Genomic DNA, 18,892 nt, shown 5'->3' on the forward strand with positions numbered 1-18,892 from the left:
TTTGCTTAATCTTTACAGGCTACATAACGTAACTTGTAGAAAGTGACGAACGCATCAAGATTATGGCGCCAAGACTCACCGTGCGAAGCCGCGGTGGCCGCGTAGGGCGAGTGGTGCATCTGCTGGTGGTAATACCGCGCAGCGGCGGCTCGGTGGTGGTGGGTGCCAGATCCGTCAGCCGCCACAGCTGCCAGACTTGAATGGTGCGCCGCGAAGAACGACGACATGTGTTCCGCGACTGCCGACGCCGTCATATCGGCTTGGTGGTCACTTCCGGCAGACGCGCCGCTGCTGGTGGCCAGGAGATTGTTCGGGTCGAGGCCGCTGGTGCCCATGTTGCTGGACTGTCCGTTCGAAGTGGCCGACGGTGAGGACGACTGGTGTCCTACGACGCCTAGTCGCGACGGCGTCTCGTACCACCGGTGGTGGTGGTGGTGTCCGTTTTCACTTGCGGTCATATCCATAACGGCCGTCTTTCGAATCCTGCGTCCACTTTCTATAAATAAACAATTACACTTAGCCTACTCCCCGCTGTCTTTTGTTTTCTCACAATCCACGCATCACTTCAGTGTTCTTATATCCAAAAAAATATTCAAAAGTATGTAATAAAAGCCGACCTTATTGTGACATAACCACAAAGTAATATATTATGCGATTCACAATGACTGTCATTATGGTCTTTCAAAGTTGTATGCAATTTTATCCTGATGTGACGAACCCAACGCCTGCTATAAATTAATATAAAAAATCACAGATTTCACAGTTGTTCGTCTTCACTATGCGGACATCTCCCTAGAGATCTGTTCTCGCTAATTAGACCTGATGAGTCTTGGGAGTCTCTGTTATGTTGTGTTTTGTCTGCAGGTGTTTATCTTCATTGTTGCGGATGTGATGCGTCGAGGACATTCTGGTCTGCAGCGGCAGCGGAGATGAGGCTGGAGCGGGGATTGGCGGCCTCACTAGCCGAGACACGGTGGGACCACGCACGCTGTTGGGACCGGACAGCAGGGTTTGTATTCGATCGTCGTCCCGGCCAACGTGGACATCTCTGGAAAGAAAACAAGTGAAGACGTTTCAACAATTGCCAGATTTAAGGATAAAGATAATATTACTTGAAATCTTATTAAAAGAAGTACCTACGTTTTAACTGTAATTAAATTTTGAATTTTGATCGGGCTTTAGAAACGCAATATTAGACTCTAGAGCTGATAATAAAATAATTAAACCACGCAAAAACTTACATATAAAATAATTTAAAAGCAAATAAATAAGCAAGAATAAAACCCATTAAATAAATTACAAAACAAAAATAGGATCTAAATAAAAAACTAAAGATAGGCTAATATACAATAAAAAAAAGTAAAAGCCGAATTTCTTGATTTCTCCAACAATGTTAGTTTTACACAAAAAAAAAAAAAAAAAAAAAAAAAACGAAGGCCTGAATACGAAACCATGATCGCGATTTTTATCTCCCATATAAACATCTTACAATTGTTCCATTATACTTTATCACTGACGTTCTATGTAATATTATATCTATACGCAATATCTGAACTTCTCTATATTCACCTCCAATTCTCTCCGCAGAAGTCTTGTGTATTTGTACTATTATAAATTTTACTCAATACAAAACTACATTCCCCCATTTTGTATCGTGATTATTTTAAGTTTGATATAGACTAGCTTTACAGTCTACCTAAATTCAAATGACGATCTCTATGACACTGTATGTCTGATTATATTCATAACAGATCCTGAAAAATACATCGAAACAGTTTCTCTGAGCATTTCAATTTTCTTTAGCCTTCAGACAACCATTCTTTGCGTTATTAGCCTACATTACCACATAAGTAATAGGGCTACGTTCAGGTAACAAACTCTTCGTAATTATATAAATGTCGTTAAACAATAAAATAACGAAATACATACGTATATATACCTATATATTGTAGAAATAATATAAGAATTTTCCTTAATATAAAATTCAAAATTTGAAGTTGCTATGTTTAGGTAGCACATAGACTAATCGAAAAAAAAGTTAAATTTCTGTCTCCATTGCCCCATTTACATCTTAGTGGTTAGGTACAATTAGTCATAAATTTTCCAGGGTTATACACATTATTCTACAGCGATTAGCCTATAGTTAACTGAAGATTGTATGAAGTTGAAAATTATGCTCTAAGTGGAACCAAACACCGTTTAAAATAATGTTACCAACGTCGAGAGACTACAACATATTGATATAAAAAGATTTTGTATCCACTTGTACACGTCATGAGCTAATCTAAAAACAAGATAACTTATGAATGAATATTTTGTAATAGTACAAAACATAATTGGAACAAAGTTCATTCAACGTACGTAGTCCAAGTTCTACGGTATATGTTTTGTAATTTCCGATATTCACAAGAACTTAAGCTCAGAAGTACACTGTGAATATTCACAAACGACACAAAATTTGTTACATAAAAGTTATTATGTTCGTGTTGTTACGTCAATGATGTAGGCCTATGGAACATTTATAATACTACAGGTTTCAAGTTAATAATTTTGTTAAATTCTCACAAGTTTTAGAAAGTGTAATGAATGGTCTTCTCATATCAACATTTATAACGCAACACCATAAAAATTTACGTAAAATAAAACCATAAATACGTTAACTACAGCTACTAACGCAACGGAAATTACAATTCTGGGAATAATCTGTAGGCTAACTTATTTGGCGTTTATGTATTAAAAAGGTGAAATACAAATTTTCATAAAATAAAGCCAGTAATGTTAATACTACAGCTAGATATTAACTTCACTATAATTCTGGAATGATCTATAAATAACTTAAATTTGGCGTTTGTGTAGTAAAAATTCTGAATAGGAAACTAACGAAAAATAAAATCATAAATAATATCTTATACTACAGCTACTAGCTACAATTCCTGGAATAAGCTAAGCTTATAAATTAAATTTGACGTTTGTCTATTAGAAGTTTTAATTTCATTTGTATTACCTATCACATAAAGATCCACATAAGGTTCTTGTAACAACTTTACGTCAACATTTGCAAATAATAGGCTTGTAAAATTAAAAATTAAGTAACACGTTAAGGTGAGTAACTTAGGTTGTTCAATTTTCTAAGAAATACGAAGAAGTTCCCGTCCCTCATGTCTTCAATAAACCACAATCTCTCTATTCAATCAGATAATAACGATACTGGTAACAATACACAATATCTTAACCACAAATTTGAGCTTCCCATTATGTTACTGAGATCGCTTATACTTGTTTACTGTGAGACGTAACACCTAGTAGGCCTACGGCTCTTCAGTGAGCATTTAATAAACGAAATACGACTAGGTTCTATTTTGATAGAATAAAAGTATGTGTCATTCACAAACGCAAACCCAAAAACAATCTCGTCAAGTATTTTGAACAGAATAGAGTTAAAATGTTTTCGGAAAAAAAAAATGCGCGAAGAATAATAAATATGAACATTGCTGTTTGTAATAATTTTATTTAAGAAAAGCTGTAAGTTTTCAAAATTCCATGTAGGCCTATAAATATAATTGCCAAGTTCATAAGAGTCTTATGTTTACTTTCAATTTTACGCTATTTTTTTTCTATAAAACAGACATTTCAGCTTATCTACAATGAACTAATATCTTCAATCTAAAAATTTATAAAAGTGTACTTGCAATAATATAAAAATTAAATCTCTTAAAAAGACAGTTTGTTACTAAAGTTAAAATTATAATTATACAGTGTACGTAAACAAATATTATTTATACAGGCCTATCCTACTTAACATAAAATATTAAAATAAAATTAACTTTATTCTTTGTTTCAAAATAAATCGGATATCACAGGTAAGTTTAACTACTGAGAAAAACTATGTTCTTCAATAACAAGGTAAACATATTTTTTTAAATCCCAATTAAGTTGTAAGACGTGAAGGGAAAACCTAATATCAGGTGTGTAAATAACGAAGTCCGTTAAACCCTAGAATTAAGTCACATTACGCGGGAAAAAAGAAATCAGTTTCAGAGATAAGGATACAAATGTGGGCATACAACAATAACAAAAGCATTGCCTGCATGACACCACACCTCCAGCAATCACGAATTCGTTATCACAACGAATGATCCTACAGGCAATAAACCTAACAGGTCCCAGGTACCCGTGTCTCGCATTAACTAGGAACAGATAGGCTAAGCACATTAAGATAAAAACAACCGGACAGAATCAAAGAACCTTCGAAGATAACACGAAATGGATGATAAGAAAATATACTCTTTACGACGAGAGAATTACTGTTGCGATATCAAACCGGGAGGGGCGTAGCCCCCATGCTAGGCTATTATCAGAAAAAAAATTACAGCTCATAAAAAAAGGCTGTCTTCAATACTCGGAAGAGAATGTCGTTTGCAACGATTAGAAAAATTACAAAATGAAGGTTAAGATTAAAGAAATTTAAATTAAGAACACTCGTATTATTTATAACCTTATTTGGAATAAGAATTAGAAATGAAAAATTTATTAAATGACTAAAAATAACATACCTTCAATTATGTCCAATCATATATTATCCACTCTGTTAACGTATTTCGTTTTATCACTTATCAACTGTGTATAATGTTCTTCATTCGAAATTTATAAAACTCGTTCGATTATTTAAATTTTATGTTCGAATAGATGGCAGATTGGGTGGAAGGATATCGATTATAAACTCGTTATGTATCACATATCACCATCACACACAATATACTTGCTCAGATGAACTTAAATAAAAAAAATAACCACTTCTCTCTGGAACAAAACACTTCCGCTGCTGTAGATGTTTTTTTATTTCCATAAATAAAAAAGAAGACGACCGTTGATTGGCTCGAAGAGTGACACTATTGATGACTAGCAGATAAACATCCCATTTCCTATTAATGTGTGATCAGTACAAGCGATTAGTCCTGGTGTAGCAGCTGCCACCAGCCACTACTACTGGGTTGTTCGGAATTCGGGAAACTGTCCGTCTGTCCGGCCGGCCACTCTCTGCCCTGCCACTATCCTCCACCCTTACTACGCGCATGAGCTTTCGCGCACTACTAAACAGTCGCACACCGCTGCACTCTTCCCGTCATACAACTCACCAACTTCGGCAGTTTCCGACTCTAAAGATCGTCTATCTTCGACGAACTTAGATAACGCCTACTGGTGTAGAATACAATAAGCCACAACCTACCAGAGGGGGAAATGATATCACTTGTGTTATCGTGCTGAGAATCCGTGTGCATACAATCTGTCTCACAGATAATAACAGACTGTTGTTCACTTTTCGGGAAAAGGAATGCGTTCCTTGGTTTTTATTCGGGGAAATTTAATAGTCCTGTGTTAACGGAAGGCAATGAACACACTTATTAATTATCGTAGTTATAAAAAAAAAATAAACAGATATGGAAAGGGAACTTAATTTCTTTAAGATCTGATCTTTAAGATTACAGCCAATTAAGGACTATTTAGATATGAATCAATTCGAAGCACTATTTTACTTGCTAATTTCGTTTTATCTAAACTTTGGATACAATTTAAACTCAACTTATGTCATTTTGTATTACGAAGATCAAACAGTAGAATGACGATTTTAATAAAATACAGACCTAAAGCCTAATTATAATTATTATAGCCTACATTAAAAATTATTATTATTATTATTATTATTATTATTATTATTATTATTACTATTATTATTAATCTATTATTAGCCTATTAGGCCTACTGTTGTTGATGTTGTTTATTATATTTCAACCACTTTGTGAAACTTATGAGTTCTTATTTCTTTTACGTTGGAGGAAACGGACCTGCAGCAGAACCCCCAACTTGGAGGACCAAGAGTTTGTTTTCTGGTTCTCTTTCCATAAGAGGAGCTGCCTTCATTGTGGCTAATAAAATTCCTCTTTCTAGCTATTTTCAATTTGCCCGGAGTGTTTATTTCCCCGGTAATTATCCTCCTACTGGTGATCATTCCCTTGTCCTCCAGGGTAGGCGCCCAATGAGGAACAGCAACCCCACATTATTAACTATTTGTAGTCCTATATTTAGGCTAGAACCTTCTATAGATTATCACTTTTAGTGACGTAGGAAATAAATTAAATGAATTTACACAATTAGGCCTAATTGAAAATAGGCCTATAAAACAATATAATAAAGTTCATAATAATCCTACATGGTTTTAAAAATGTCCATAAGTAATGACAGTCTCGGTTTTCTCGTTAAGTCTCAGAAACTTGAAAACTAACAAATTGCAAGTAGGCTATATGAGGAACAAACTTCTAAACCTGATATAGCCTATCCATTTTCAGAATATGCTATACAAATATGTCTCTGTAAAAAAAAAAACGATATTTTTTTCTATGTTGGAATTTTATAAGAATTTAGCCTCCAGCAAAATAAACAAACAAACAACCAAACAAACAATCAAACATCCAAACAAACAAATAAATAAATAATTAAATTAGCAAATAAAATTAAATAAACAAACAAATAAAGTAAATAAATAATAAAAAACATAATACAGAATCACACGCGGATAAAATCATCAGATCCTTTTTCTCTCCCATTTTTTTTTCTGGCTTTGCTTCCTACGACATCTCTAAATAATTTGTAATTTTATAGTTTATTTTATGTTTATAATAATAATAATAATAATAATAATAATAATAATAATAATAATAATAGTAATAATAATACCGGTAATGGCCATTCGGCCTTCTCTCCCACTGAACCAGTGTGATTACATAATTACTACACTGCTATAAACAAAACATAATTAATACAATACAATACAATAATTATAATGCAATGCAATACAATACAATAAGTACATAATTAATATAATACGATGACAATTCTTCTTATCTTCCCAACACATCAATAAAATAATTATGTAATAATAGCCCAATAATAATAGCTAATAATAATAATAATAATAATAATAATAATAATAATAATAATAATAATAATAATAATAATAATACCGGTAATGGCCATTCGGCCTTCTCTCCCACTGAACCAGTGTGATTACATAATTACTACATTGCTATAAACAAAACATAATTAATACAATACAATACAATAATTACAAAGCAATGCAATACAATACAATACAATACATAATTAATGTAATACAATGACAATTCTTTTTATCTTCCCAACACGCCAGTAAAATAATTATGTAATAATAATAATAATAATAATAATAATAATAATAATCATAGGCCTAATAATAATAATAAATCATACCTAAATAATATAATTAAATTATTAAACTCGATCATGATTATAATTATAACTTCAATTTGACTGCGTCCGTAAGAAATCGTTTAGTCTTTTCTTGAAAGTAGTTATTCTCTGGCAGCCCCTAATCTTGTAAGGTAGAGAATTCCATTCACGGGAGACTGAGACAGTAAAATTGGGACTATTTATAGAGGGCCTAGTAGGTCTGCTATAAAATACATCGCCCACGTATATAGGCTTTCTATTCATACTTCATAAATATTAAACTACAGTATTTGGTAAATGTGGTTTTTATTGTTACAAAAGTATTAATCAATGATTATCTTTCTTCAGTTGCCTATAGTAATTAGGCAATCAAAAAAAATTTATTCGCGGCTGTATGTCATGTGAATTCAATACTTTTAAAGGAAATGTTACCTTAATTGAACGTATTGTCTGCAAATAACCAAGTAGACATTTCGCAGTAATTGGATGCGTTGTAAAATTCACAAACTGATGCTTGCTGAAGATAGATAATGACCCAGGTGTTTTAACAGACATAATTAAGCCACTGTCCTCTATAAATAAAACGTCTGTTTCCCAAGACGCTGCTGCGATGACAATCGGACAGCGCATGCAGTCAAGCGTGAAAGATGGGCCATTGTTGCGCGCCATCTGATGAGCATCTGACTGTCGCACTGATATTACGCAATAATGGAGATATCACACGGACGTGTGTGTGTGTGAGAACTCTCAAACTAGGATAAATTAATTGTTTATTTCGACGACATTTCGTTTGATGTTTATAAATCACACCACGACGCGTTCAAGAAGACACGCATCACGTGACCCGCTATAGCTACTTGGCAACACCGTAATAACTTTAATTACGGTGTTGCCAAGTTGTGTTCGGTTGAATTTATAAGAGAAAATCAAGATTAAGATATGCTTTCATCTTTTCCTTAATATTCTACTAGTTTATTAATTTATATTTATTTTTCATTAGAAATTACGTAAATTAAATATTTAGTTTGTCGTCATCATCATTATTATGTCGTCGTGAACTTCTGCTCTAGGCTATTCCTGTGAACCTGAAAGCTGTTACTCTTGATAATTCCTTGGATGATTCGGTCGTCCTTGATCTCGCGTCTTGCAAAACATAATTGGTTTTATTTGACTTTTAATAACTACTAATTTCCAATCTTTAGTTCAGTTTTTATATTTATTTATTTTTAACTTTAGGCCTATGCATATTTTATAGGTCCAATATCATTTCCTTTTCTTGTTAATTCAAATTTAGGCTATTAATTCCACTAGTAGGTTACTTCTAATGGAGTAGAAGAATAGATTTATACGAATAGGCTATTAGGTCTTCTACTCCCAGTTATTCATTTATTCATAGGTCTAGGCCTAGGCCTACATATAGATTAACAAGGACGCCCGCAGGATCCAATCTCACTGGTAGCAAGATGGTTAGAAAATTAGAGGAAATGGATGGACAAGGAGAGACAAAAATTTAACATGAAAAATAGCCAGTTCTGAAATCTAGATTACCTTGCGCACGCATTCGTAGTTTGAAGCATAGTTGAATTTTTACCGAGAGTTTGAGAAATCACATATCGAGCAGGTAGAGAAAAATAAAAAAACACGTAAAAATAAAAATCTCAGTGGTAGCAATTGCTAGCACTGGCTACCCCCTGTGGCGTACCTACACACACACACACACACACACACACACACACACACACACACACACACACATACATACATACATACATACATACATACATACATACATACATACATACATGTCGACCTGGTATAGCACTGGCCTTCTAATGCCCAAGGTTGCGGGTTTGATCCCGGGCCAGGTCGATGGCATTTAAGTGTGCTTAAATGCGACAGGCTCATGTCAGTAGATTTACTGGCATGTAAAAGAACTCCTACGGGACAAAATTCCGGCACATCTGGCGACGCTGATATAACCTCTGCAATTGCGAGCGTCGTTAAATAAAATATAACATTTTTTAACATACATGTATGTATGTAGGCCTATATACATACATACATAAATACATACATACATAAATACATACATACATACATAGGCCTACATACATACATACATACATACATACATACATACATACATACATACATACATACATACATACATACCCCTAGTCCACACCTATGAAGTAACGGTTAGCGGGTCTGGCCGCGAAACCAGGCGGCCCTGGTTTGATTCCCGGTCGGGGCAAGTTACCTGGTTGAGGTTTTTCCGAGGTTTTCTCTCAACTCAAAATGAGCAAATGCCGGGTAGGCCTAACTATCGGTGCTGGACACCGGACTCATTTCACCGGCATTAGTCTATCACCTTCAGACACTAAATAACCTAAGATGTTGATAAAGCGTCGTAAAATAACCCACTAAAATAAAAATACATACTTACAGTATATACATGCATAAATCACCCATTTATCATCCGTTCACCATCAACTCACTCATCCACCATTCATCTGCTCACCATTCATCCATCCTCCATCCAAATAACCATTCATCCACCATTTGTCACCAACAATCCATCCATTCTCCATCTGTTCACCATACATCCAAATAACCATTCATTCACACACCATTATAGTCCACTGACTCATCCTTTCACCATCCAGTCACCTATCCACTATCAGTTCATTCGCTCATTCATTCATCATCCGTTCATCATCTATTCATTCCACTTCTGTCCATCATCCATCAATCCTTCAATGTAACCATATATCCATCCAACATTAGTCCATCCACTCATATAGGCCTATCCCATCCACCATCTAACCTTTGTCTCATTTATCTACATCCATCCAAATATCCACTCATCCATCCACCATTAATCCTTCGATTCATCTACCTATACACTCATCCATCCACCATCCATTTAGGCTAATCATCATCTATCCACTATTCACTAAACATCAATGCGCTCCTTCATTGACCATACATTTATTACATTCATACCCACTCACTCATTCGCTCATCAATCAGGTCATCGATTCAATCCTCCATTAATTCACTTGTCCTTTCATACACCCATCACTTATATCCCATATTGAATTACCACTTGATTCAGTGGTAGCGTTTGTGTATAACCCATCAGATCGGAAGAAATTTCTCTCACTCGTTCGTAGGAAAAGAGTTATACAGTGTAATCCCGCAATGTAAGTGTCGTTTCGATAGTAAGTAGTACAACCAAAATTCCCGAACATGTGGGTTAGTTCCCGCAAGTGAGACAGAGTGCCAAGGCATAAGCTATTGTAAATCTTTGTTTAACATCCTTCCAAATCACAGGGGATAAAATGATGAGGCCTATCACTAAAAAAACAATGATAAAATTGGACAGAAGAGAAAAGAGAACATTTTTGAAGAAAATTCATCACCAATCTCACAAAATTTATCGCGAATTAGTCTTTGGTTCCATTCCTGAAAAATCATCACTGCCAGAACTGTGACTAACATTAGAAAGCATAATGCCTTAGTTCGAGGAGAGTAGGCTATACGGAGAACTTAAACTTGTACCGTGATTAATTAATATAAGTCTGTTAATTTGGTAACTTACGGAAAGCTTCATGCCAAAAATATTATTGGCTGATTTCGTTCGAGACCCCAAGAAAAAAAAGGAGAGAACAGAATAATTATTATGGTGGTCTGCCTAGTAGGAAATGCCATGCTTTTACGCAGCAGATCAAGTTACACTTCGATGTTCAGTTACTAATGATTGTAATGGTAACTCTTGTTTCAAGTAATTAATGAATAAAATATAGAGTAGTCCATTTGGAAAGACATCAAATAAAACCGCTGTATCATATGAGCTGTTGCTATTCGCGGGCTCAGAATGACAAGGTTCTATCTGACATTTTTAGCAAACCTGAGATATCTGTTGCATTGAATTCTGCTACTTCACAGCTATCTACCATATAAATTATATGTTGATATCTCAATTATTTTTCGTGATAGAGTTAGTTTGAAAAGGTTCTTATCCGCATTGATTTTATTAACAACCAAACTTTTAAAATGCTCCCCTGTAAAATTTACTAAACACTAGATAGAACCTTGTCATTCTGAACCCTTGATTTTGCTATTCAGTAATTTGTAAATAAATTCCAGAAAGAGTTTGCCCACATTAGACCTCAACGTGCCACCACTGCGTACACAACACAATTCATATCTTGAGGCTTATTTCTCCCACGTGTGATGTAACATCTAGGAAGTAGTTTTTCCAAAAGCTGAGACAATATTTGCTCTGAAATCATCAATAGGCCTAACCTATCTCTGAGTCGCTATGACTAGATCTAGGCATCTTTCTCCACAAAACCCCTAACAAGGAAATCGGGTGTCGTCAGATCTGAAGAATTTGGTCCCCATGTAATGAAATTGTAATTAGTTTGATTTTTGCAAACTGCAATACACATTTTCGCTCGTTTGCTTTGTAGTTAATGGTGGTTTCCTTATTATGTCGTTGCTAAGTGACAGTCTGATTCCTTTTGTTCTAAAAGCAATGATATAAAACTCCTCTGTTTCAATGTCATATTATAACTGCAAAAACTTTTGTATCTGATAGGGCCTAATATAATTTTACGCAATACTATCATTAAAACACGCTTGTTATAACGCTATAAATCGTGCACAATTTGGCCTAATTCCAACACTGGTGCCAGAAATGTTTACCTAGCAACTAGTATTCCATGACGTCATCACCGCCTTGACAACACAATTTTATACAACGTACCTATAAGTAAAATCTTCAAAACAACAAAATAACATTGTCTTAGAAACAGTTACTTAGCCCAGACCGACCAGCCGGCTGCTGGCCTCACGTTCACATGCCGAAGCAGAGGTGGACGATCATCCAATCAGAATGGAGGTACCGTATGTTTAGCACGATGATCCCTTCAGTCGTTATAGCTGGCTTTCGCAAGCTCCCCAAGTGCATCACGATGATGGGTGGGCATTGGTCTCATTCACTGACCGAAATTTCATGAGAAAATTTCTCTCCCCCCCCCCCCATGAGGATCCAAGCAGCGTGCATTCCGTAACCCGAATCCTAAGAAGGATGGCTTGGCCACGCCGCCACGACGCGGGACAAATAAATAAACAGATAAATAGATTAGTAAATAAGTGGGTAAATAGACAAATAAATGAATGAATAAATCAATAATTAGGTAAATAAATAAATAAATAAGTAAATAAACAGTAATAACAGTGGTGAATTTAATTTGCTTGACCACAGTATAGAGAACATACAGTAAAGACACCTAAGCCATTTCGTGGGAACAAATTCTGAGTGCGCATGTCACGAAACTGGGTGTATTATCTGGAACCTCCACCAGATGGATCTCCATCTACGACAGGGCTGGCATAATTTAATATTAACTGAAAACATTCATTATTCATCTTTTAACAATTTTAAAGACATGAGGCAAAGGAATGGCAATATAGCCATAATAATAATTACTTCCGTATGCAATCATCATGAAAATATTCACTAATTGACGCTAACGTTCAAGTCACTGTTTGAGGCTTATGTTGGTAAAATTGATCCAAGTACAATGCGGTGAAGTGCGAATATGAACGTAAACAATGGATATAGGCTAAGTATTTTGACTTCCTAGCGACATAATATTAATGATAGATAATAGGCCTATACATACAAGATTATTCGTATTACTTACTTACTTACTTCCTTATTGGCTTTTAAGGAACCCGGAGGTTCATTGCTGCCCTCAAATAAGCCCGCCATTGATCCCTATCCTGAGCAAGATTAATCCAGTCTCTACCATCATATCCCATCCCCCTCAAATCCATTTTAATATTATCTTCCCATCTACGTCTCGGCCTCCCCAAAGGTCTTTTTCCCGCCGGCCTCCCAACTAACACTCTATATGCATTTCTGGTTTCGCCCATACGTGCTACATGCCCTGCCCATCTCAAGCGTCTGGATTTAATGTTCCTAATTATATCAGGTGAAGAATACAATGCGTGCAGCTCTGCGTTGTGTAACTTTCTCCATTCTCCTATAACTTCATCCCTCTTAACCCCAAATATTTTCCTAAGAACCTTATTCTCAAACACCCTTAATCTCTGTTCCTCTCTCAAAGTGAGAGTCCAAGCTTCACAACCATACAGAACAACCGGTAATAGGCCTATAACTGTTTTATAAATTCTAACGTTCAGATTTTTTGACAGCAGACTAGATGACAAAAGCTTCTCAACCGAATAATAACAGGCATTTCCCATATTTATTCTGCGTTTAATTTCCTCCCGGGTGTCATTTATATTTGTTACTGTTGCTCTAAGATATTTGAATTTTTCCACCTCTTCGGAGCATAAATCTCCAATTTTTATATTTCCATTTCGTACAATATTCTGGTCACGAGACATAATCATATACTTAGTCTTTTTGGGATTTACTTCCAACCCTATCGCTTTACTTGCTTCAAGTAGAATTTCCGTGTTTCCCTAATCGTTTGTGGATTTTCTCCTAACATATTCACGTCATCCGCATAGACAAGAAGCTGATGTAACCCGTTCAATTCCAAACCCTCTGTGTTATCCTGAAATTTCCTAATGGCATATTCTAGAGCAAAGTTAAAAAGTAGAGGTGACAATGCATCTCCCTGCTTCAGCCCCCAGTGAATTAGAAAAGCATCAGATAGAAACTGGCCTATACGGACTCTGCTGTAAGTTTCACTAAGACACATTTTAATTAATCGAACTAGTTTCTTGGGAATACCAAATTCAATAAGAATATCATATAAAACTTCTCTCTTAACCGAGTCATACGCCTTTTTGAAATCTATGAATAACTGATGTACTGTACCCTTATACTCCCATTTTTTCTCCAATATCTGTCAAATACAAAATATCTGATCAATAGTCGATCTATTACGCCTAAAACCGCATTGATGATCCCCAATACTGATCAATAAAATAAATAAATAAATATTTTACTAATATTTTGATAGTGGTTTGATACTAGTGACATAGTTGGATTCATTGAGAACTAGACCTTACCGAGCTTGAATATAGTACCAACTACATCAAAGGTGCCGACAAGAGTTGTCCCTACTGATTCTTCTTATACTGTGGCTTGACATTAACCGTAACCATACGTATAATGAATGATATTTAACCCTAAACTTGGCAAAGCTTCATTTCTCACACTAGTTTATTGAATCTTGTCGGACCGTAAAGAAAACAACTATCGCAATGTCCATATTTTTATGTATTTATTTGTCTAATGGCTAGTACATTATATTTACTATCATTGACTGGGGGAAAAACAAGAAAGTAGTGAACAAAACTATGGATTAAGTAATTAAAAACATTCGGGCTCTGGCTTCCCAGTAGCGGTCGACCTCCTTGGAGGATTTCAGAGCAGGGCATTTTGCAAGATGTTGTCTATCCATGTTTCCCTGTTGATGGCACAAAATGCAGGATGCTGATGGAAGGGTATCAAGACGATTGAGGTGTTTACCCAGGATGTCATGTTCAGTGTTAAGACGAAAGCTTGCAACTGCTAGTCTTCTGGGTTCAGGAGGTATATCCTTCAGTAATTTCCTACGTTGTTTATGTCCAGTTCTTGTTGGTGATTATTTTTTTGTAGTTGCTTGATATATTGTTTTACTGAGCTAAATGACAAAGTTTTCCGTAGGTTTATTTTGAGATTGGCACCCTTCTTAGCTAATGTGTCACCCTGTTCATTCCCATGTAGATTACAATGTCCTGGGATCCACTGTAACACAACTGTTTTGCCACGTTCTTTTAAAGTTGCAAGTATTTTTTGACAATTATTGATTTGTTCTGTGTAGGGGTGATCAGTTTTATTTATGGACAAAATAGCTGCTTTTGAGTCCGAGAGGATGACGGCGTTTGTGAATTTATCCATATGGAATAAAAGTTGATTTAAGGCAACATGTATAGCTTCAATATATATTTTTATATGTTGTACAATATTATAGTAGGCTATTGTGAAATTTTAATTTTCCTACCAATTTTTTAAACTTTGTTAATGCTGTGGTCCCCGTTGCAAAATTATCTTAATGACTTTCCATGCTGATAATCCGGGTTCGAATTCCGGTAGGTCGAAGTGGAATTTGTGCTGGACAAAGACAATGCTTGGTGGAGGTTTTTGCGGGTTACTCCCTTTTCCTCTATCAGCATTCCATTAATGCTTCATTAATCACCATCATCGGAGCTGTACAGTTGTACAGTTCACCTCACATCATGTAAGTACCTACCGACGTCAAAGCAGATATAAGTCTAGGCTACATACAGCTTTAGCATGTCACTCCTCGATGGAGAGGCTTGGGTGAATGACGCAGAATCAAGTAAGCTTACCAGCAAAAAAAAAAAAAAAAAAAAAAAAAGCATTGGTATGATCTGAAAAAAAAATGTCTTCATACACTTATGATATACACATTTCTATTGACGCCGAAATTAAAACTGTTAAAAATATCTTAACGAAATAATCATAACTGACTTCTAAACTACTTTAAAAAAAGTGTGTCTATTGTTGTTTCGAAAGATGTGGACCTAATTGAAATAATTTAAGAGAAGATTATGAAAATACCTTCCCCGGAGACTTCAATGCACGAATTTTACATAACCAAAAAAAATCACAATCTCATGTTACTTGAAACTCTATTTGATTACGTCCTCTTTTAACATACTTTCTCGATGAAAGGACGAAGACAGATTCTATATGATGATATCCAAACTGCAAATCGCAATATAGCGAACGTAGAAACTCCGCGACCCCTTCCACTTTTCCCCTACTAGCTCACCAGACACTCTACGTGACAGGCGAGTGTTGTGTCGAATGCACATTTCATGTGGGCGGGGATAACTTCCCCTGCTGGCGTTCGCTATATTGTGATTTATCCCTAAATACGTTGTTATTTCTGAATATGTAGAAAAAATGTAAATAGACCTACGTTGTTATACTTTTTAATACTTCTACGAACATTTCTCTTTACTAGAGTTTACTGTTGTCAAACAGCAACCATGAACAATTTAGATTTTAATAATAAGTTATGTCATATTTTAAAGAACTTCAATAAATTATTGTTCACTTTATGATATTTTCCAACATTGTTGTGTTAACAGACGTAGTATCTAAGAAGGAAACGACTGGTAGAACTGAAAACCTCATCGTTAATTGTGAGTTGAGAAAAAAATATTATGTACAGTGGAATCTTTTTAATTCGAACTCTAAGAGGAATTGAAATAATAAAAAAAAATGTTCACAATTCCATCAGAAAATTATTTTTTGGAAAATTCGTATACGCTATAGCATCGAGTAGACCTAATGGATATGGAGTAGCTAAATTTCAGCCTAACTGCCACTATATTTTACCCATAGCCACCAAAACTTAAGCTGCCAATAGAACAAACACTTCAAATAGGTATCTTTGCTAGCATTAAAATTGTGTTCACCCCACGTTTCGACATTGCGAAAGCAGAAGAGGTAGTAACACACTAACTTTTGTACATACAATAATGAAGATTTTCTCAAATTTGTTCTTTTACGAGTTGTTCACGGTGCGCAAGGGAAGGAAGTGGTCTACACTTACAGACTACATCTGCAAACAATAACGTTGGACATCCAGCCCGTTGCTCTGGATAATGGTATGAAATCTGTTAACAGTAGCACCTATATTTTTCTGTTTCACTATCTGTTGATCACTATGAAGTTTAAGTATAGAATCTTAATTCTTGGAATCATTAATAAAATCGAGGTTATCAAGAAATGCTTTCGGACTTTAGGCCTAATTCCAGATTTAACACTATTTTCGTTGAAATCAAAAAAGTCCTGGCTTAGAAGTACTCAAATATAAACTTCGAAAATTCGAATTAAATATGAATTTTTAACATTGTTTCAATATATATTCCAAGGAGAATTAACATGGAATTACCAAATGTCGAGTGAACTAATCTATAGGGTCTACTGTATTTATAGGCCTACGCTAATAAATTTTATTGTTGCTACCATTCTGCGGAAGTTTTTTCCACCACGAGTTAATGTCTATGTAAACAAAACTTTTCTACAATTTATTATAAAACGAAAAAAATTAATAATACTTTAAGTAATTATTGTAACTATGCTGTTGTAAAATTGACAATTAATATGTAATGCATTTATTATTATTATTATTATTATTATTATTATTATTATTATTATTATTATTATCATCATCATCAGTTATCAGTATCATCATTGCTATCTCTGTTTTTCTTTCTTTTTTCTTGTATTAGCTTGATGAGAGCTCTATAGTGTTCTTTTGACACTGTTGACCATCTAAAGGGCTTTAATTTAATTTGTACTATTTTCATCAGCGTCTGTATTTCTTTTTTGTAATTATATGAGCTATCTGGCAGGATGGAAGAGAAGGCCTTATGGCCTTAATCCTGTCAGATTAAATAAATAAATAAATAAATAAATAAATAAATAAATAAATAAATAAATAAATAAATAAATAAATAAATAAATAAATAAATAAATAAATAAATAAATAAATAAATAAATAAATAAATAAATAAATAATAAATAAACAAATAAGTGACAATATACCTTTGATTACTTTGGTATTTTACTACTTTTATTTTTAGATATTTATCAACATTTTAAAAAAAGAGTTCCTTCTTATGGAGATCTTGTAACACAATTCACCCATTTGAATTGCGTAGCTGCAGATAATAAGTCAAATATTTTATTAATTTTTATTTCAATTTTCTGTTGATTGAGGCTTTCAAAGTTCTAAAAATTTAAAATAAAATTTCCCTTTTCAATATTTACAATTTTAGTTCATTCAGTTTGGCCATAATGTATCTTATTCTGAATTATCTGAAATATATTGACGTAAATTATACATAGTGTAAGGGGTATAAGTGCCATTATTTTAATCGATGATTATTCATGCCATAAGGAAGAATAAATGACCTTACAATTTTTTTCTAATTGCAAAATTTAACTAATTATTGAAGTTTACAATATTAGACGTTTTGCAACGTTGCTGGATAGGGAATAGTGAGTAATGGGTTTATAAGTACACAGTGCAGCTCAAGCGGGTACAGACATTCCGATACAGATGCTCTGTTATAATGCAGGAGTGGACCATGATAATACCGCTGTTTACATAAAACGAACAGAAAATACAAACTTTCAATCTCATTAATAGATCATTATGGTAAATTTACATTTTATGTAACAATATTACTCCATTTTTATTGTATGTCTAAAAAATAAACAATAGGCCTAACGGTTTTCTGCACAAAATCACACGAATTTTTTCTAAAGCGAAATTTTAATCTCTCCCGCTTCCGTAAAGCAGTATCATTTTTAAACAAATTTCTGATGGTGTGATTTTTCGAAACGGGGTAAGAGACTCCTACTTTTTTAAAAATAGTTGAGAAACTGCTACAAAAGTTCGCCGATTAGGTAACCTTCTTTGGGGAAAACGTTGACGGTACACTCTTCTTGTCTCACTTGAATTATGACGACTTTCTCCATAAATTAATAACATATGATATTCCTGAACTGTAAATGACATTGTAAGTTGTTTATCGAATACCCTGTACTGAA

At 34.5% G+C, this 18,892-nt stretch overlaps 1 protein-coding gene across 1 annotated transcript in view; it reads right to left on the reverse strand.

Annotated features, from left to right (window-relative positions):
• LOC138696513 (GATA-binding factor C-like) overlaps positions 1-5,077 on the reverse strand; it is a 677,081-nt gene extending 672,004 nt beyond the window's left edge. The window contains exons 1-2 of the mRNA XM_069821569.1: positions 4,554-5,077; positions 80-1,048 (exon numbers count right to left, since the gene is read on the reverse strand). Coding sequence (XP_069677670.1) covers positions 80-464 — 385 coding nt within the window. The 5' untranslated portion in view covers positions 465-1,048; positions 4,554-5,077. The remainder of the gene's footprint in view (positions 1-79; positions 1,049-4,553) is intronic.
• Positions 5,078-18,892: the final 13,815 nt, after the last annotated feature.

Source organism: Periplaneta americana, chromosome 3, assembly GCF_040183065.1.
Source record: "Periplaneta americana isolate PAMFEO1 chromosome 3, P.americana_PAMFEO1_priV1, whole genome shotgun sequence".
NCBI lineage: Eukaryota > Metazoa > Arthropoda > Insecta > Blattodea > Blattidae > Periplaneta > Periplaneta americana.